Genomic DNA, 21,705 nt, shown 5'->3' on the forward strand with positions numbered 1-21,705 from the left:
ATTAATCCAGCATTTAAAGATAAGGTATCGATTATCACGAGGGCTATAGATTAATTGTGGCAACTCGTTATATCACAGACTTGAATGAACCTGATTACGGGTCAAACATTAACGGACCAGTGATGAAGCTCTGATGCTTCCTCACTGCTGCTCTAACTTTTCTGTGATTTACCAAAGTGTTGAGAGAATTGAGTCGAATAATACAATTTATATAGTTTAATATAATAAACACTTTTCAGCCCGATGTGTAATATGTTGCATGGCTTCTTCCAGTTTCCTTCATTTCACACTGACGGACAGAAAAACATTAATACTTTAATTATCAACCGCTGCACGAATCAATTCTCTCCAGTCTGCTCTGCTTCGCTCTCTGGTGATGACTTCAGTGTGTTTCTGTGCATTTGGTGGGTTTAGTCGACCGAGTGTGTGTGTCTGTATGTGTGTCTGTATGTGTGTCAGTGAGTGTGTGTCTGTGTGTGTGTCAGTGGCTTCAGGGTGTCCTCATAAACAGCCTGTAATCTCTCATCAGCTTTGAGTTATGTAACCAGCGCTCAGTGGCCACTTCCAGCTGCAGGTTCAGTCTCCACTGCACCAATAAGAGAAATGCTCATCTGAACTGGTTTAGTCTGAAGAGCTGGGACCTGTTGATTTGAGTACTTTAATCTCTGTAGATCCCTTCATCTTCTTTGTTATTATTCTATATTATATTATCAACCAGTTGGTCTTTCACTGTGTCTAAGAATACGTGTGTCACATGTTGTGTAGATTGAAAAGCTTCAAGGTAAATCTGTGATATCCGGCTAAAACCGACGTGACGTAAAAGTTTGGGAAACGTTGGAGCAGCTTGTTAATCAGTGGCTGAGGAGACGTTAATTTGTGCTCGGCTCAGGAAATGATAGATAACGTGTGTGTGTGTGTGTGTGTGTGTGTGTGTGTGTGTGTGTGTGTGTGTGTGTGTGTGTGTGTGTGTGTGTGTGTGTGTGTGTGTGTGTGTGACGTGTGCTTTGTGGAAGCACGTCAAGAGAAACACTTCCACGTTCGCAGAGGTGTGTGTGATTTGTGTGCACATTCCTGTGTGTGTGTGTGTGTGGAGACCTTTTATTGAGTTATGACAGGAGAACCACAGGATTCCCTCTCCTCAGCCCTCAGTGTTTAGTCTCCTTGGAGGTGAGGAGCAGAGACCAAACAACACTGGAAAAATAAGGAAACTGTTTCCATCTTTTCCTCTATCTCTGTGTTTACATGGTGTGAAGTGAGTCAGAAATCCTTCTCCAGCTTCCTGAGTGAAGAGCATCCTCACTCACCACAGATCCATCTTCACGCGTCGGTGCCAGCTCTGTGTGCGTGTCGGGGGTTTTGACTTTGTGACGGATGGTGTGCCGCTCCACAGAGACCGTCAGCCTGGGCCTGATTTACTGACGCGTGAGGCTGGAGGATCGTTCTGGACCTCGGCTCACACGGCAGGCGGGAGCCGAGCCATGCTGCTTCAGGGATTTGGTCACAAGTCTGGGTTTCTGGGAGCAGCACCGCCGAGGTTTCAGGCTGCGTCCGACAGCTATTTAATCATGAATGTGAAGGAAAAGAGAGGAAACTGGAAAGAATGCACTTTAAAGGAGAATTCCTCTGAAATGCTCTGACAAGCCTCAATTACATTTCTTCTAAGTTTTCAATAACATCATTATCGGCTGATATCAGTATTTCCGTTGCTTTTTTTTATTATTGTTTATTGTGAAAATAGAATTAGACGAGAACGACATTACTGGAATCCACTACATGACATCATGTGTTCCAGTCTTGACTAATCTGTGCCCTGAGCAGTTTCCTTGGTTTTAAGGAGATTTGCTGTGATCGCAGTCGTTCTAATGAAGTTAATGTTATCTGTGGAGAAATCCTCTTCTTAACGGGACTTAGTCGTGTTACACAAGCTGCAGGCAACTGGTCAGAGACGAGGGGCGGAGAGAAGTGTCACAACGAAGTCGTCGTTTTCTGGGAGATTTGGTGCAGAAGTTGTTTTTTGCGTTGTCAAGAGGCATTCTGGGAAATGTAGTCAATCGCTCTCAGCAGCAGATGAAGTAATGACACCAGTTTAAGAAGGTAAATGAGAAATAACCAAACGTTGAATTGATCACATGACGGTGTCGGCTCCGAGGAGACAGGATGCGTCGTCCTCCAGGTCGGAGACGGAGCGGCTCCATCTTCAAAGCCCTGGTCGACAGTTACCACATTTCCTGGTTATTCCCTGTAGAGGAATCTCTGCCTGGCCCCAAAATGGCGTCCACATCCCAACGCGGCTCTCATCCTGTAAGATGGATGGTCACGTCCGGGGGTTGATCTGGTCAGAGCTGTCACCACGGCGACACTTCCTGTGACCTCGTATTGATTCCTAATGACGCAGGAGGATGCTTTCTGTGCAGCTCTTATAGTTTTATTTTTAATATATCAATGAAATGACACAATCTGCACAGGTGTCACTAAAACACGCGTATTGAGGTTCCATGGAGACACGCACTCGACCAATCAGGAGTCAGCCTCGATCAGCATTAATTAACCAATTAAATTAGTGATAGGCTGTTTCTATCTCTGATATCAAATTACCTTCCCAGCTGATCGAGGCTTTATTTAAAGTTAAAGTTCGGTTTGAACCAAATCGAGATTCTATTTCCGATGCATTATTCCTGAACAGTACAAAGCCTCGCTCCTTGTTCTCCTCTCCTGCTTCTCCTCTTCCCTCTCCCCACTTCTCCTCTGCTTCATATCACTGTCGCAATGAATAAAACAAACCTCGGAAAAAGCATAGAGGATCAAGAGGGGGGGGGGGTGAAACTCAAGCCTCATATGAAATTACAGCGAGTAAATTCTGTCTGACGGAAATAAAACGTACCGCTGTACAATTTCACGCTGCAGTACGTCTCCACAACAGCAAACGTACGTCGCTCAGCCACGAGAGCAGATGGCGGTTGCGTCACTTCCCCGGATCTCTCCTCCGTCCTCTGGGGACGAGGCTTCATCACGACGAGCCAAACAAAAGACGTTAAATTTCATCAAATGAGACGAGAACAAATGGACCTGCTGCTCGTGAACGACTCAGTTTCACGTCAACAAGCCGTGTTAGTCTAAGTTTATTTTTAAATGAATGCTCGGAGCAGTCTGGTTTTGATTGAGGCTGCAGGATTAGTGGCATCTAGTGGTGAAGCTGCGTATTGCAACATAACCTGATGATCAGGTTGGATAAAAACATGAAAGGCCCTTTTACAAAGTTAGATTTCTCCGTTCTGGGCTGCAAACTTGGCGTTAGAGTCCACGGACATCACATTCACAGATTAGAGAGTGAAAGATGAAACTCTGAGGCCTGATTGTTGAACTTTATGGGCACAAGCTTTCGAGCAAGCACACAGCAAATAGTTTTGCACACAAGTTTTGCACACAATGAAATGCACAGCGGTAAATGTCAGGTCACAGGCTGGCGACCTTCGGTAATTCTTTTCAAGTGAGTCATTCTTCCTCTAATTGCATTTTTCACAGTATTTAAGCATAAAAATCCCTAATGATAATGCGTTCTGAGGTATTTCTGAGTTAGGCTTGCTTGGAGTTTTGATGTTTATCTCAAAAAGATAAAATGTCATCGACATTGTGACCTTCTGTCTGTGAATCGGTGGCTCTGTGTCCTGGTTACAGTCGAGTCTAACTTCTCTGACCGTCTCGCTTGAGTTTAACTTTGTGGAATTCAGCAAAATGCTTGAGCAGGACGAACGTGTCGGAGTCACTTCAATCTTACATCTGAAACTTCGAGACTCGGAGTCGGTGCCAAGCTCCTTTTTGGGTTTTTACTCCTGACAAACAAACACATATTAGTGTTTGGAAAACTGACAGATGTTGTGGTTTGAGAGTCCGAAACAAAAACAGATGTTTTATCTGAGGATCTCAACGAACAGGAATCTGTATGAGACGTGAAACATGGGCCCGATTCAGATTGAACATACTGTACAGACGCACACGGGGACAATCCGTCCGCTGTACGTTAAACTGTTAAAGTATTTACAGGAACATTTTTGTTGCAGTACGTTTTTTGGAATCGCTTAAAGGCTCTTTGATCGAAAACAGAAATGTTGAATCAAAACATCAAAAGGAAAACATATTATTCACATTGTGCCTTTTCCTTTGTGGGAGAACAGTCTGTGACTACTGGATATTTACCTTCCCTGAGCCAGAGTCTCCTTCAAAATGAGATCACGTCTCCAGAGCTTTTTTTTTGCAACAGGCAGGAAACATGATCCACGTTTTTTAATGTTTGTCAGTTTATCGACTTGAGTTTTACACTTTCTTCTGTTCGTCTTAACTCTGTCTGTAAATCCTTTATCCTGACGGGGTTACTTTAAAGTGTTGCACAGACATTCATTCATCAGTGTGTCCATGTCTCCTCTGCCAACATGGAGGAGGCAGGGTTAATGAACTCTACTGCAGCCAACCACCAGGGGGCGATTAAGATTTGGCTTCACTCTTTGGTAACTTTAACTGTGCCACCAGACTTGTGTTAGAGATTCACTCGTTGAAACTCGACACTAAATACAGCTAATGGGGGGGTTGACGTCATCATAGACTAAACTGTAGAACGGTTTCCTCTCTCAGCAGGAAGCCATTCAGTCGTTATCGGTATACAAATTAAGAGAGGAGGATGTTTTAGGAAGTTGTCAGAGAGCGTTGACGAGGGGCGCGGACGTGGACGTCCTGTTTGGAGACGGAATGAGAAACGCTTGTTATCGATGTCCACGCTGGAATGTTGTTTCCTCTCTAGATGTTGGCGTTTCCTCTTTTCCTTAAAAAAACACCAGACGAGGATGGAACGACGGAGAGTGATGTGTGACGTGGTGATTGTAGAGACTCAACAAGGCAAAGGAGGAAACTCAAACAGGAACATGGCGCCATGTTGAAGTTTGTGTCCAGTTCATTGTAAAATCCTGAAGATAAAGACTCGTATAGAGAAATTATTTTAATTTTTCCTACAGATTTCACTGTTGTTTACTGACTGATGGTTGTGATATTCATGGCGAAGCTTTAAATTACTAATGCAGCGCTGTTTAAAACTGGAATTCCCCAGTTGCCCACTAGCAGATGTCTCTATTAGCAGGTTAACAGATGTTTGTGGTGATGATTGTGATCTAATAACCCAAAATGCTCTTTTAACGCCAGGTGTAAATCACGTATCGGACATCGTCCCGTGTCCTTCAGGAATCTGTCGATCTGTGAAACGCTTTCTGTGCTTGTTCCGTCTGCTGAACGCCGTCACATGACATGGACTCAGCCAATCTGACTCTTAATTACGAGTCAATACTTCCTTATCTAACGAGAACTCTGCGACCTTCCCAATAATCCGTCTGCAGAAAGAAGGTGTTATCTGCCGTCCGATGCATTGCAGGAAATCACTCGTGTTCTTGGACCGGGCTGCTGAAAGCCATAAAGTGATAACGATCAACCGGCCTGAGAGACGTGGTCAGAATAATGGAATAAAGGCGTAAAAAAGCAAAGCAGAGCGAGGTTCATTTCTCAGCTCTTTCCTCCTCAGTGAGTTTGCGTGTTCGTGCACACGATGGTTGTCTGGATGCTCGCTCACGTCGCAGCGTGAGAACAGAGACACTTAGTGTTTCGCTGCTATAAATATCCCTTCAGCAGGTGTGTGTGTGTGTGTGTGTGAGAGCAGCGACAGTAGCGTCACACCTCAGTGCACATGAAGTCCGGCGCTCAGTGCCACCCGAGAACGTAACTGTCCGTTGTCGACGTGAGTAATTCCCTCTGCTCCTGTAATGAGCAGCTTGTCAGTCTCAGTAACCGAAGGTGTGGACTTCAGTCGGAGAAGCAGTCGACCGGCTGTGTCCTCTCAGACGTCTGGGAAGTTGCATCACAGTTTAAACAATGTTTTACTCAACCCTTTTAACTTTGATCCAGTTTTACAGTTTGTACTTTAAACTCTTGGGCCTATTAAACAACTTTAATGTGGCTGCACAAGCTGCTCTAATCAATATTCATATCAACGATGGGTGATAATGGGAACGGGTTGCAGGACTTGGATTAGAGTCGGGGTGATGTGCAGCTGAGCTGTGGACAGACTGGGACAGGTCGAGGTCCATTGCAGTATAAAGTGTTGATAAGGGTCTCAGGTGATTGGATGACGTGTCCATGTCCTCCTGTCGTACAAAAATCAACCCAAACATCCGTTCTGACCTCATCTTGGAGAACAGGTGGACAACTTGAGCTTTAATTTCCTTTTCCGACTCTTTTAAAGATGCTGGGAAGAGTCCGGAAACTAATTTTGAGTCCTGTTGTGGTTGTGAAAACATGTTCGGCTGCTTTCTGCTGACGAGGTTAAAGAGTAGAGGAGGAAATCCACCTCCTGCCTTATGGGCTTTTCTTTCCTTTCATTCCTGGAACGTTCACATCTTGATTAGTTTGACACTAATTGGATTCAGGACCACGGGGATGTTTTTCTGTGCATCTTTCCTGTTTTTAGTTTGAATGATTGGATCCTGTAGTCTGGTTGTACTCGTGTTTGGACAGTAGGGGGCAGTGCAGTCGGTGAAGTTCGACATGCTGCCCTGACATGGATTTCCGGCCTCCTGTGTGTGTTACTGTGGGTGTGCGTCGCCTGTTCATCATCCATCCTGTTTTTTAGGCCGACAGTCGGAGTCAGCACATGAGTTTGAGGACGAGCTGTGCGACTCGACGCGTGACCTTTGACCTGTGCACGCATGGCGCCGTGGCAGGAAGTGGACAGGATCAAAGGCGGTCGGGTAGAAGCCGGAAGAGGAGACGGAGAATGAGCTGACACACAAAACACAGAGAGTGTGACAGACGTGTTATATCCATGAGCTCAATGGAAAAGGACGGGGCAGGGGTCAGAGGTCAAGATGGGTTTCTACTGTAACAAGCACATTTGTACGATACGCAGCAGCCTGATGCTCCTGGTATTATTATACTGATCAGTTTAAGACCTTTTCTTTAAAAACAGAAGAGACAAGACTTGATTAATATGATAAATATAATAACTTAAATTGTAGTTAAATTAATACAGAAAGACTCAGTGACTATGATCTATAATATTCATGGGAGTGAATGTTTTTCCAATTTATTTTGTCTTTATTTGGCTTTAAATGAACATTTGCAGCAGCTGCTTATCAACAGATAACAGATTTTATTTTATTATTTCTATGGACTGGATGGATTTTATTTTCTTTTTTTTGTCCAAAGTCTGGACAATTTATTGAACACAAATATAAAACCATGTCCACAAACATCACGGTTCGTTCAAAGTCTTTGGGTCCACTCAGAAAATCTATAAACAAAGTAAAAGCAAAGTTTAGTAGCTCAGGAAAGTTGTCGATTTGTAGAGAAACTAAATCACGAGTTCTAAAATAACTCACAGCTTCAAGAAATGTTTGATCTTTCCCCAAAAGGACGTTGGTGATATTAATTATCTCGTGTTATCTCATTAGTTCTTTCAAAGGTTCCTGCTTCTGAATTTATGAATCTTTTTCTGTCATGATTTAATTATTGGTTCTTGTTTGTTAATGTCCCCATGAGACAGAAATATCCAGGACTTGACCATGTCGTTCCCCAGAGTAACTTCACTAAGCGAAACCTTAAAAGCATTTTATTGTTTAGAGAAAGCAGTTGGTAAAACGGGTCGTCCACAAACCAGAAGGATGGTGGTTCAATCCCGGCTCCTCCAGTCTGCACTGTGACTCACGGCTGTGGGACAGAAAAAGATTCAGGGTCCTTGAGTTAAATGCCAGTGACAAAGAAATACGACGAAATAAAAGAAGTCAACGTCCAAATGCCTAAAAAAGATCCCGAAGCAGTTTTGACTGTAAATATGAAAATGAGCCGGGAGGTCTGAGCGACGTTAAACTGATTTATTTGGCAGCTGAAGTGAGTTCAGAAACGAGAAGGAACACGTCGTCTGGGTCTGAATTCGTCTGATCTGAAGTTGCTCTGATTCTCATTTGTTTTTGTTTAGTCTCCGTGTCTGTGCTGGACGTTGTGTTTGTTTTGTGAGACTTCCTCTCGTGCCGTGTTGTTTCAAAGGAAGTTGTTTCCCTCGTTTTATTAGACGACGATGAAATCTGTCGTCTGTTCGGGGGCTGAAGCGAGAGGTCACGAGGTCGCGGCGTCGTTCCATTTTAGCCGCTGTTGTTTTGGGTCGCACAGCTGCAGTGCTGACGGACACTTTCCAGGCTTGTTTTGACACGTGCACGCACACATGCACACTCTGTGGCAGTGGGTTTGAAGGTTGTTTTATTTTGTAGTCCTGTGTGGTCTTTTTCCACCACCCTGTGAGCATGATAGAAGTAAGTGTCCCTCACATGTAGCTTCACTCCAGTTGTTGATGTGAGAAGGATGATGAGCAGCAGCTCTACTAGAAAATTCACTTCCCTCCTTTTTCCTTCCTCCTCCTCTCCTCCTCCTCTCCTCTCCTCACCTGCTCGTCTGTCCTTTTTATAGAGCTTTTATTTTTGGCCTGTTTTAATCCTCCTCCCGCTCCCTCCCTCCCTCCCTCCCTCCTTACCTCTCCTTCTCTGTTGCCCCTTCTCTCCTTACCTCTGCTCCCTCCCTCCCTCCTTACCTCTCCTTCTCTGTTGCCCCTTCTCTCCTTACCTCTGCTCCCTCCCTCCCTCCTTACCTCTCCTTCTCTGTTGCCCCTTCTCTCCTTACCTCTGCTCCCTCCCTCTCTCCCTCCAAACCTCCTTCTCATCCTTTCTTCTGCTTTTCTTTTTCTCCTCCCTACCTCTTCTCTCCTTTGTCAAATCCTTACCTACTTTTTGCCTCCTCTGTTTCTTATGTCCCGTATTAAATCATTCCCTTACTCCTTATACCTGCATTACTCCCTAAATACCTGTTTCTTTACTTCCACTCCCCTCTTTGCCTTTTTTATCTCTTCTTACATCTCCTTCGTCTTCCGTCTCTTTGCTTCCTCACCCCCATTAATTCCCTCTCATTCCTTCCTTCACTTCCATCCTATATCATCCTCTTCCCCCTTTTCTGTTTCCTCCTCCCTCCTTTCTCTCCTCCCATCTTTCTTGTGTTTATGTTGCCAGCTCCTAATGTGGAGCCTGTAAACACCGCTCCTCCTCCTCCTCCTCCTCCTCCTCTCTTAATCTAACTTGCCTATCAGCCTGACCAACCCCCCCCTCTTTTCCACCCTGTCTCTGTCTACCTCACTCGCTCGCTCACTACTTCTACTGCGACTCTGCTCATTCAGCTCATTGTTGATTTGTGTCTGTGAGCAAAGTCTGGATACACGGAGCCCAGGAATCTGCAGGGACTTCTAACTGAGAGTAAGTGACGACTTGTGTGAGTGTGTGTGTGTGTGTGTGTGTCTGTGTGTCTGTGTGTCTGTGTGTGTCTTAACCTAACCTAACTGATAAACTTTAAATGATGCAGAATGTCACTGATGTCTTACACTGACATTTAAAAGTAAGTCCTATTATGTTATTATAAACTAACTGAGGTAAAAAGCTAAATATCCTTCAGGTGTAAGAATTAAAGGATCAGTTCTTCTCTTAGAATCTGTCCATGTTGTTGCTCATTTTAGTTTTTGTCACTTTTGGAAAACAACTGTGGCTCATGGGGACTGTGCAGGACCCCCAGTTAATAACTCCTGCCTTTACAATGTGGTTAACTCGATGTAGACGGCAAGATTTAAGAATGTGGAAAATCTAAATTTAGAATATATAGTCTGATTCTGAGAAAAACCTCATCTTTTGTCCGACTTGGTTTTGTCGTCCTGCTTAAAACATGAACCTTCTCATTACATAGAATAACACTGAGATGCACGCACAAGCAAACACACACTCACACACACACTCGCACTAAAACACCACACTTGCACATAAATAAGCATTTGGCATCATCCCACTAATCTGCTTCTATCAGTGTTCATCCACCGACCTAACGTTGAAGTCCAAACAGCAGAGAGTGTGTGATGCCCAAAAACTGTCTGTGTTTATGTGAGTGTGTGTCTGTCTGTGTGTGTGTGTGTGTGTGTGTGTGTGTGCGCACGTTGCCAGTTTAGTCAGAACTGACACAATACCTCTGCTGTGTCGATGTGAGACCTGTTTCTGTGGCTCAGCCTGAAGTCTTTAGCGCTGCCAAGGGGCCTATTAGTGCTGCCTGTCTGTTTAACTGTGTGTGTGTGTGTGTGTGTGTGTGTGTGTGTGTGAGAGAGAGTGTGTGTGTTTGTGTGTGTTCCTTCTCCTCAGTGTTGATGTGAATATAAGTACGCACCTTTGCATACTAATGCGTTTGAGTCTCAGTTGTGATGTGTTTTGTGAGATCGTCCTAGTGAGGCTCCAGATTCATTTAATGAATAAGGACAAAACAACGTTTTCTCATTATAGAAACAATCTTTCAGGAGAACAGAACATTATTCATGTGTCCATCACGTGAAATATGAAAGGGGAGGAAAGATAAAATATAATTATGTTGTCAGGGACAATGTTTTTTTTTCAAGAGCCGTGCTTGTGTTGTGGAGATAATGTACATTATGTGTATTATATGTGTACAGGCTCTATTCATCTGTCCTCTGCACATTTCACTGAAGTGCATGAGACCAGGCAGCTCTGGAGTTTTCCCTCAGTCCCGGGGAAGCAGGTCAGTTTATAATAGACTTGAAAGACGGAGCCTATATAGTAAAACTATTGTCCTTCACCCACGAAGCAGCAAAACCCTGAGGCCAGAACAGGAGACGCAGCGAGTGGGATCGTATATAAAGCGTTTACTGGGATGAACTGGGAACCACAACCGGTTCATTTCTTACACAAGATCGGAAACGGATCTTTTAAAGAAGTTGTTGTGATACGTTTTTAACATAAATAGAAGGATGCAAAGTGTTTAATTAACTTGTACATGTGTTGCATTGGATATCTTGATTATAAATAAAACTTATCAACCTCTTGAAGAACGCACCCCGATGTGGAGCCTGTAAAATGACGTTAAGAGCCACAGCTGCTTGGTGTCGTCCTGTGTTTTGTATTGAAACAAACCGTCAGTGCACAGGGGCCATTGTGATATAAATAGAGGCATTCAGGAAGGTTAGCTGGTGAGGGGGGGTAATCAATAATCTGAGTAAAACAGTTGTTGGACCCAATGACTGTTATTTAAACTAAAAGGGTCCCACATTAGTTATCTCACCTTCACAAAGATCCATTCGTTATATCCAGAGAAATATAATAAAGTGGGGAAAACAATCCTTTATTTAAATGAGATGTTTCCTGCGTTAAGCTCCACCCCTGCACCAAAATGTCGTGGAAATAATCTCGTTCATTTTTTTGAGTAATCCTGCCAAGAGACAAACGGCCATGAAAAGATAACGTCCTCGGCGGAAGGGGGGGAGTCGTCTCGTTCTGGTGTCGACTCCCGATCTCTGCTATAGGCATGAGGCTGTAAAGGAAAATGGCCGACGTGACTCCGCCTCCTCCCATCGCACAACAATAAAGCCGAATAAGTGAGTAGCAGTCTTTCACCCTGTTATTGCATCAAAGAACAAATTAAAACCAAACTTATCAGAAACAAACACGCGATAGTGATAAGAACTACACCCATCAGCTAACATGGAGGAGGCAGGAGGCAATCAAGAGGTTCTGCCTCGAGGATTTCCTTCCCCACAGCGATGGGGGGGGGAAAAAGCACAGTTATGTTAATCGTAATGGCAACGATTAAACCTTTTCCATTTATTCAGGGAAAAACAAACTGCCTCATGAAAGAAAATGAGTTGCAGGATTAATTATCTGTCTCATCTTGCACAGTTTTTGCCCAGAAAGTGGGAACAAGTGGTCCGGGGGTTAATGATGAGAAGCACACGGGACTCGAACACAAACACCCCTGGGAGAAGCCAATAAACACAAGCACATCAACAGCAGCCCTGATGGAGAGGTGGAAGACGAGGAGGGGGGGGGGAATAGAGACGGAGAATGGAAAGACAGGGGATGGAGGAGAGATGGAGATTTTAAAAACAACATGCGAGCGAGTGAGATGTGAGATGAAGCATCTGTTAGCGATCACAACACTTTATCACTTTATCAGACGACGGAAACAAAAACACACAAACACGGCTCGATCTGAAAATATGCCTCTAATCACAAACACACACGTTAGTGCGCGTTTCGCCTCGTAGCTCGATTTTTAATGCAAAGTTTGGACGCGGTGAGTTTAAGCAGGTGCAGCTTTGTGTGTGACGTCGTTCTGCAAATGTCTCATTTCCGGATTTTGACCGTTAGCGCGTCGCCCCGTCATAATACGATCTAGAGAATTGTGTTCGGCTTGATCTGTGACCTAGAACATCCGGAAATGTAATATAACAAAAGTTTGTAAAAGCAACATTGTCTTCATGTAAATGAACTTCACGTTAACATCTGGGAAGCTGAAACATCTCCCCAACTCTTGGTTAATTCATTTTCAACTTTCAACGACCGGGCTCTTGGAAGGATCGAGTTCTGCGGTGCAGCTCAAGTGACACATCAGTTAACTCAGTAATTTCGTCTTTTTTCGAGCATGTGTTTCTGTGCAGAGATGTTTTGGGTGAAGTGTAGTTTTCATTCACTTCGCTGCTGCCCCGTCTGTCCTCCGTCTTCCCGTGTGGTTTCTCCCTCATGTGGTTTGAATCGTCTCTCTTCTTCGGGTCCTGCTGTTGACGAAAAGCCACACAATTGGACAGAGGGCAGGGATCAGGACGTAAATTTGTCTAATCTTCTCGTCAGATCTGTGAAAGTCGAGGGAGGACGGCCCCCGAACTTTGAAGAACCACATCAGCGTAAAGAATCTCAAACACGTAGTTGATTCCTTGGAATTTGGTTTTATTTTCTCCTGAATATTGACAAATATCACCTCAAATCCCACGTGAGAGTTTCCTGGTCTAGGTTCTGGTTTATTGGAATGTTTTTGTATTAAATTACCGTCTGTTGAAATATGTCTGCACCAAAACCAAACAAAGAGCCAGACATCAACCTTGTAGAGTTTTCTTTGCCGTTTCTTTGCAGAATTACTCACCAACCACTGGGACATGTCTGATTAAACCTTGTTGAGAGGGGGGGGGGGCGTGACCGGAGGGATAATCCGTTACATTTTGGAGCGGATCTAGGATTTATTTTCCACTTTTCTTTAACATGGCGAGTTGGGGTCAGATTAGCCTTTGCAGGGTTATGAGCTCTCTGAGCGACCTTCACGTTTTTAAATCGTCTCCACTGTATTAAAGGTATTATCACGGATATGAGGTTATGAAGTTTTAATCTCGGGACATTCAATACGCTGAAGGACAAAACAGAAACACACAGAGGTGTTTTCAGATTTGAATCACTTGCTTAAAAAACCCCGTTAACCCATAGTTAAGGTTATGTTCAGGTCAGGAAGTGAAGCATTGTCGTCGTCATGCAGCCGTGACGTTGGAAAACTTGATGAACTAATAAACCGAGTGTCCTGCTCGTGTGATTCATGTTTGAATTTGCACCACAAGGAACGTACGAGGGCTCAGTGACGTACGACATGATCTGGGATCTGACGAAACATTATCACCTCAAATATTCTGTGTGCGGTTAGTTATGAAAGAAGATGAGTGTCGAAATGATAACAGAAGAGCCTCATTTAGTTTTTAGAATCTTTTGAATGCTGCACAGACGTCAAAATAAAAGCAGACTCACTTCCTGCCTAAAATATATACGAGTTGGCAACCAGGCAGTTTATTCTGAAGGTCAAACCTTCCCCCTGGCATTTCAGACACCAAACCAAAGTCTGTGCGGCGACGACCATTTTTCTTTTTACACGCGTGACGATGTCGACCTGTGAGCTAACGCACGGGTTCACCATCTGTAAAAAAAAAAAAAGCCTGAGCGTGAGACGTGACACTTTCTCTAAACGTCACGTCTAACCGATGACCTTTCACAGGAGAAACCATCGTTCCCACAGTTTTGTTTACAGCTGAACCAGTTTGTCGCTTCGAGACAACGTATGGAACCTGTTTCTACAGACGACCTCTGTGGTTCACCCACTTTCACCGCAGACCGCTTGTCTGGTTACGTTTAGCATTTAGGGCCGAGGCAATTTTCCCCAATCACGCTGAGCTGTGTGGGTTGAGGCCCCCCCTCCCCCCCCGCAATTACAGACATGAGCCGGTCACACAGATGTGGACGTATACGATCACATAAACACGGACTTGAAGAAGAGGAGGATGAGACTGACCTTCAATGAAGATAAAGTGAAGTAGAGAGTAACCCTGGAAACAAGACATTTTGAGAAGTAGCGTTAAATCAATACAAACATAATTAAGACCTACTTTAACTTATTTAAGTTCTAGTTTATAATATTTCAACATATTTAAGACCTTCAGAAACTCGGGTTATGAAACGTGAGACCCTGTTATTCCTGCCGCGGTGGTTGATTTAAATCTAAAGTTCCTTCTGCCTGAATCCCCGTCCTCAGCACTTTCCTGTGTGTATTGAGGTCATATAGATTAGTCAAAGATTAGAATAAGAACTCTTATAGTCGGGAAATGTTCCGTCGGGGTTTTAAATCTAAGAAGAAACCGGAGCGCTGCCGCAAAACTCACATGTGTGACTCCAGCTTGTTTTATTAGTGAAGAGTCCGATTTGTGAGTAAAGACAGAACACAACAGTTAAAAGCTTCTCGGCGATGATGAGACTCATTCCACACGTTTCAGCGTTTCAGCCCCTCTTCCCAATCAGACGCTTCTTAAGCCTCGTTACGTCAGACTCGTTCGAGCGGTCGCTGCCGCTGCCGCTCATCAAAAGAGACTCTGTGGCTGGACAGCAACGCATGATGTCATCACCCCCGATCCTCGCTCACGCTGATTTCATGCGTGGGAACTCCGCTAATTTTACACAGAAGGCTCTGTCTTCTGTTTAGGACGAGTAGGACTCGGTGTGAGAAAACAGATGTGACTGTTGTTTAATAACACAAAGAAATGAGACGGATCTCATCCACATCTGTTGATTCTGTTTGGACTATTTCTTAGATCTGATCTTTATGGAAGTTTCACCATATTCTGAATATACAGTAAAATGCTAATTAATTTCAAATCCTTTGTGAAAGCTCCAGTATATTCCACTCTGGTATCGATTAGTTGGTTCTGGCTCTTCATTAAGATCATTGTCGTGTTGCAGAGTCAGATTTTAATTTTCTTTAATTGCTTCGTTTGTTTGAGGCACAAAGAGGTGATGTGATGTTTTGACTGTTTTGACTTTGGTTCTTTTACATAAAGAATCTGAGGATTGAAAGTGCAGAGAAACAAAAGGTTTGAATCACATATAATCAAACTGAGAAAGTCCCTCCAGCTCTTTGTTCTACAACCTTCTAATTAACAATGAGCCGCCCACGTGAAATTCATTCAGTTTGATTTAGATGCTTTTGTGCAAAACTCCTCAGATTTAATGAAAAGTTTCTCTGGGTTCACTTTAGGTTTTTGGTCACAGCAGCCTTTAAAAACCCATTTGTTGTGTCTGTTTTGTTGAACATGTTGTGAATCTCCGACCTCAGATCTGGTTTGTGTTTGTCTGGATCTCGTTAACCTGCGGTCACTCCACCTCGCTGCCACTCGTCTCCCACACTCTTTCACTGCGGTTCACATTCACTTCAGGGGTTTTTCTGTTTTCTGTTAAAACCTCAATATCCTGCTTCAACTGCCAGTTCTTCAGTATTCTCTCCATCATGGCCACAGCTGTTCGTGTTGGTCCCAGTCCACCTGCAGCTCAGTGAGGAGCTGGTGTGTGTGAAAGCCTTCAGATTAAAGCTCCATCCACCCTGATGCAGATATTTAGCAGTGTTTTTAAAAGGAATATCTGTTCAAAAAGTATATCTGCCGACTCCCAGTTTGAGAACCACTAACTTTAGGACCCTGACACACGTGGAGCTTGAGGCTTGTTGTGTGTGTTTGTGACTGCAGGAGAAGAAACAGCCTAGAACGTTAAAGATTTGAAGATTAAAACAGATTTCCCTGAAACATTGTCAGATGGAGTTCGGCCTGTACGAGGTTATTTACCGTTCAGAGGTTTCCACTGAAATGTTTTAATGTTTGTCACTTCAATGTGTTTCAGGGCTCAGGAAATCAAACTGTCCACTGGAGAGTTCCCACTGTTCTCTGTTCTGGCTGCGTGGCCCTGATTTAACTGGTTTTCATTAGACCCCAGAGTCTTGTCCACAATGGAGCATGTTTTTCTTTAACTTCCTTTTATTTCAATCTTTCACTGGGATTGTGATGTGACTGCTGATGTTGGGGAATGATCGTAGGATTGAAGCAGGGACTGAGTTGAGTTTCTTTTTCGGTCACTGATCGCAATCGGATTCTCTGTTTTCGCCATTTGAGGCTTTTGTTCCTTTTAAGAACCTGATGGTTGATTGATTGTGATTAACGACGAAGTTTTATTTCAATTGTCCGACGTAGCAGAACATTTGTTGTACGTTGCTGGTTCGTCATTTGTCTTTTTTAAAATCTTTCCATCCCTGCCTCGCTAACCCCTCGCTCTCGCCTCTCTGCAGGGGGACCACACGTGGGCGACCATGTTGGGTCAGAGCGTGCGGCTGCAGCCGGTGACCATCCAGAGCCTGTCGGAGCTGGAGCGAGCCAGGCTACAGGAAGTGGCCTTGTACCACCTGGAGGAGCGAGACCTGGACTTCAAGATCAGCATCCCGAGAGGTACGAGAATAAAGATAAAGGGCATGATGGTGATTTTGAATTATCTCCAAATCATGTTTATGGTCTATTTGACTCTAAATTAACCCTAATTTACTAAATAAAGACTTGAAACTAGAGATTGAGACATAAACTCCTTAGGAAAAGTCAGTCATTCTCAACATTGGCGTCCCTCTCTGGACCCGGAGTCTACGTCCATGTTTATAACCAGTCTATGGAGGAGCTGACCATCTGTAGATAACAGGTCAAAACACGGGGTCAAGACCTCCTGATAACGTAGACGTAATGTCATCAGCGTGACTGTCAATGGTTCGTCCTGCTTGGCGCCAGTTGAGACGATTTGATTGGGTGACGCTCCTCCCTGCACCGAGGTCGAGCCTCCGACAGTTGAAGGATAAATATCCGTCTCTGAGGGAACGTGAGGAACGAAGTGTGAAGTGATGAAGACTCCGGGGAGAATCCTGTGAGCTCTGACAACTGGTCGGAGACAACTCTCTGAACTGGTGTGAATGAGCTGAGTTGTCGTTTTGTGATAAGAAAAGTGCAAAGATTAGTTTATTTATCTACATGTCTGGAAAATACCTGAACTATCTCTAGAGCTCAGGTCAGCGTTGAACCTTTTGTTATCTGGGGGGGCTGATGAGGACATTTTCTATAATATGTGAGGAGTTGTGGGGATTAAAATCAGATATTTGATTTAGTTTTTTTAATTAAAACAGATTTTCAGTGAGAATGAAGATGATTTGAAGCTTTAAACTCCAGAACCAGCGTTGTTGTTTCTCTGGTTTGGATAAAATGATAAAATGATAAAATTCATCTCGTCTGTTTTTGCTTTTGATAAGGACACATTTTAATCTCATGGAGTTAAAACAACTACAGCTAAATACCATTAAAGGAAAGAACAGTGATGAAAGACGAGGACGTTCCAAACACAACAGTGGAACGTGATGATAACCCGTTAATCTGAATAATTCAATCCGACATGTATCAAGGAGAAGGGGGGGTTTATCTGTGGCTCAGACATTTATTTCTCAGAGAATAATTCATGCAGTAGAAGTGTCCTTGTTCTGGAGATTGGATTCGTACACAATCACGATTCTTTCAGGTTTCCTTCACATCCAGTATTTATTCTTAATTCTGGCTCAAACTGTTATTTATAATCTTGGGGGACCTCGTTAGATTCTTAGGAGAAACCTCCATCTCTCATTTCCGCAGAACTTTATCATCTGGGACGTGACATTTGATTCACAGTCAGTGGTGCAATCTTTGTTTGTGAATCTCTTTCTCCAAATCGGTTCCAGCTCACAGATCTGTTCCGACGGCCAAACCAGAATCACGGGATCGATGTTGACTTGTTGTTTGTTGGTCTGCGATGAGAACGGAGCTTTGAGGCTAAACTCCCGCTGACCTTTGACCTTGTGTTTGTTGCATCTTCAAACGCAGCAGAAATGCATTGATTTTAAAGGGAATTTTGAGATTATCTGTATGTTTAATAAGACATTAACTTGTCTTTGTCCATCTGAACTCTGAAGAACTAAATCCAGCCAATAAAGTGAGAGAGAATCACCAGGAAACCGTGAATCTGTCAAACGCCTCATACGACTGACGACCCCGAAGGTTTCACTCGTGTTCATCGGGGCTGAAGGTCACGGGGGTCACAGTGTCGAGGCAGATTCAAGAAGAAACAAACACAGCTGATTGTCAGAGTGCGTGTCTGTTTGTTTGTGTGTGTCTGTCTGTCTGTGTGTGTCTGTCTGTGTGTGTGTGTCAGCAGTCTTTCTCCTGTGAGACAGTTGCTATTTAAACCTCTTTTCTCAGACTCTACCACTCTCTCCCATGCTGTTGTTCTCCCTCAGGATAATTAACCTCTGACCTGCTCTGACCCACGTTGCTCTTTCAGGCTGCGTTTACAAACCGTCGCCAGTGAACAGCGCCGCTCGGTGATAACCTCCTCAGCTATAAACAATAAAACCGACAGTGACAGCTGCAGAGTTTCAGTTTTACAGTTGAATTATAATTTCGACATCAGTGCCTGATCTGTTCCTTCAGATCCGTTTCTAAGTGTGGGAATATTCCCTTTCGGTTTCTCCCCTGGGGTCAAATCTCCGCGGTCCACTCGGAGTCTGTCACGGTCTCAGCGTCACCTCCCACCACGCCGCCCGCTCCTCGCTCCTCTTCTCTCTCCCAGCTTCTCTCCTCCTCCTCCTTGTTCACTTTCCTCTGAGGAATCTGAGCCATTAAATCCTCTTGGGGGGGGTTTGTTTTTTTACGAGCACATTTATGTCCAGCACATGCATGGCCTCATGCGCTGGTATTTTAATAAACTGTACGTGTGCATGAGTGTGTGTCTGATAGTTTCATTGCTGAAAGGTCGGTGGTTGTGAGACGTATTAGTTGTGGTGAGGAGTTCGTTCTCATGCCCTCGTCCTCTGGTTCTCTACTGGGACCAGCTCCCTCTCCCTGTGATCCTCTTTCTCTCTCAATACATAACAAAGCCAGATGCAGAATGTTGGATTCAGGTGACTGGTAACCAGTTCATCTCCCATGATGCATTTCACCAAAACTTTCCGCCAAGAACGAATAATGATGCAAAGCTGCAGGGAAAGTCTATTTGAGCGTGTTTTCATTGGACGCTCTGCACGGGCCTGTTCTCCCTCGTCCTCGCTGCGTGTGAACGTGCGTTACGTCATCACACTTTGGTCATGCATGTGCACAAACACTCGTCCTCGGCTGGAGGTGGCGTGTGTGTGGAGGGAGGGGCCAAGCGCTTTGGAAATAAACTTCAATTTCCTGCAGTCATGGGAATTTGACCCCTTTTATCCCGATGGAACACACACACACACACCGAAGCTCTGTCTGTTTCTTTCCCTGCTTTGTTAAATCTGTTCTGACGTTCCCTGTGATTGCACGAGTATCACACGTATTCCAGGAGGAGCCACGTGCGGCGCAGGGAACTCCGCTCCGTCCTTAATAGGTGAAAGACCCAACTTCGGATCATTGGTTTCTAAACAGCAGCTTTACGAATCCAAACAATGACTCCTTCTACGTAAACCCGGTGCGAGGAGGATGCAGGGCCTCGTAAAAAGAAAAGAAAAGAGAGAGGGCTGTAAAAACAGAGCTGCTATAACAAATGTCTCACCACCACTGACACACACACACTTACTGCTATAAAACGTGACTGTTGCCGAGCTGGAAATGTTCTCGGGTTATTTACAGAAATGCAATTTAATGTTTATATTGCAGCGCACATGTCTCCTTTTGTAAATGAGATCGTATCGAGCACAGTGTCCCATTGAGATTCATATTGTTTTTCTACGTCAACACAGGAATTCTCTTCATGTGGCCAATCAAAGCATTAACAACCCACCAGCAGCCTGCGACACACAAATACGATTTCTGAATGTTAACTTTACATTTTCCTTTACTTTCTTGCCCGTAAATAGACGTTTTCACTGTTTATTCACCTTTTTCTCTCTGACGTGCACAAATAATCACACACACACACACACACACTCTCTCCAGATCCCTTTGTCTGTCACGGCTGTTCAAACAAACTCCAAGGTCTCGTTCATTGTGACGGCTCGACTCTATTCTTAGGAGCGAGGGAGCGCTGCGAGCTCTCAGGAGCAGAAAGATAACAACTGAAGGAGAAAAGGGGGAAAAGGTCGTGATGAGGTCTGTGTGTATTCTAGAGAAAGAGGGGGATGTTAATTCAGGGTTTTTAAAGGACGAGTTCCTTTGTATAGATGAGTATTTGTGTAGTGATCCGTCATCAGTGGGCGATGCACATGGAAGTACTTGTGTGTGTGTGTGTATGAGACTCATATACACAAACTGAATAACTAAATAAATAAGACAGGAGACCAAATCGAAAACAGTCAGATCATCGTAGACAGAAACAAATGATCTCTGGGATAAAGTGGATAATTTCTGATCTTCTGGGAGAAACCAAGATGGCAGCACTCGCATTTGAGCTATTTTAACTTCATATTGAGACGATGGGAGGAAGTGGAAACATGTCGTCCATCTTTGTTTACGTTCTAATCTTGTCTCATTTTACTCACGGTGACTTTTTCCCCCTTTTTTCTCCACAGAAATACACAAACGGAGAAAATCCCTGCGCAGGAAGTTCGACTCCTTCTCCAAGGAGAAGAAGGAGCGAGGTGGGTTTCACACGTAAACACAGACCTGTGGTTTGTCTGCTTCTGATAATCTACGTTCCCACGTGAGTGTGTTATTCTTCTATGAAGCTGCTCCATGACCCGACGCCCACGTGTGTTCTCCAGTGAGAATCAGTCACAGGACAAAGTCTCTTCTGTCGTCTGGATCGGCTTCACCGCCGCTGACGTCCAGTGGGTTTCTTTCCCACTAATGGTCTCACACACTTGAAATGCTGTGTTTATGCAGCTCGAGAGGATTCGAGCCGGCACTCTGACTCATGCTGGGTTCACTCAGTCGAGCTCCAGTTCCTTTGCTGCAGCGTCTCTCCGGCGTTGTTAAACAGAAACCGAACAATGAACGAAAAAACAAACAACCACTGCATCGGGAGAAGTTTAATGTGATTACTGGAAGAAACCAGCTCGTGGTAAAATACTTTATTCACTAATTCTACATTGATTAAACCTTTCTGTGCCTGCTCGTATGTTTTTTTAAAGGCCCCATTTTGATTCCCAAACATTTTCTTTTTCTTGCATCTGAAGTAGTTGATTAGAGTTTGTTTCATCGTCTGTATTCTAGTGATGAAACAAGCGACGGCCTCTTGGGCCTCTTGATTTATTGGATTCAAGGTTTTGCAAATCAAAGGCACAAATCATGAGCTAGATGATTGTGCCTTTGTTCATTTGTCTGTTTGCTTTTGTTTGTTTACTCAACAGATGTCCAGGCACATTTAGGAGACAGACATTTGTGAGTGTGTGTAATTTGGTGCAGATCCGAATAAGAGAAACAGAAGAAAAGGTTGTTGGTGACGACTGCTGACACGTTGGTGTTGATCCTCCTGATGCACGATGCTGTGATGA

The 21,705-nt window shown here is 44.1% G+C and overlaps 1 protein-coding gene across 5 annotated transcripts in view; it reads left to right on the forward strand.

Moving 5' to 3' along the window:
- Window positions 1–21,705, forward strand: part of arhgap36 (Rho GTPase activating protein 36) — a 35,749-nt gene that overhangs the window by 4,035 nt on the left and 10,009 nt on the right. For 4 of the 5 annotated variants that reach the window (XM_035148819.2, XM_035148820.2, XM_035148823.2 and 1 more), the window contains exons 2-3: window positions 16,534–16,690; window positions 20,782–20,850. In XM_035148819.2, the coding sequence (XP_035004710.2) occupies window positions 16,534–16,690; window positions 20,782–20,850 (226 nt within the window). Of the gene's footprint in view, window positions 1–9,190; window positions 9,327–16,533; window positions 16,691–20,781; window positions 20,851–21,705 lie in introns of those variants that run through there. The other variant, XM_035148822.2, reaches the window with a different exon arrangement.

This window comes from Hippoglossus stenolepis, chromosome 23 (genome assembly GCF_022539355.2).
Source record: "Hippoglossus stenolepis isolate QCI-W04-F060 chromosome 23, HSTE1.2, whole genome shotgun sequence".
In the NCBI taxonomy this organism is placed as follows: domain Eukaryota; kingdom Metazoa; phylum Chordata; class Actinopteri; order Pleuronectiformes; family Pleuronectidae; genus Hippoglossus; species Hippoglossus stenolepis.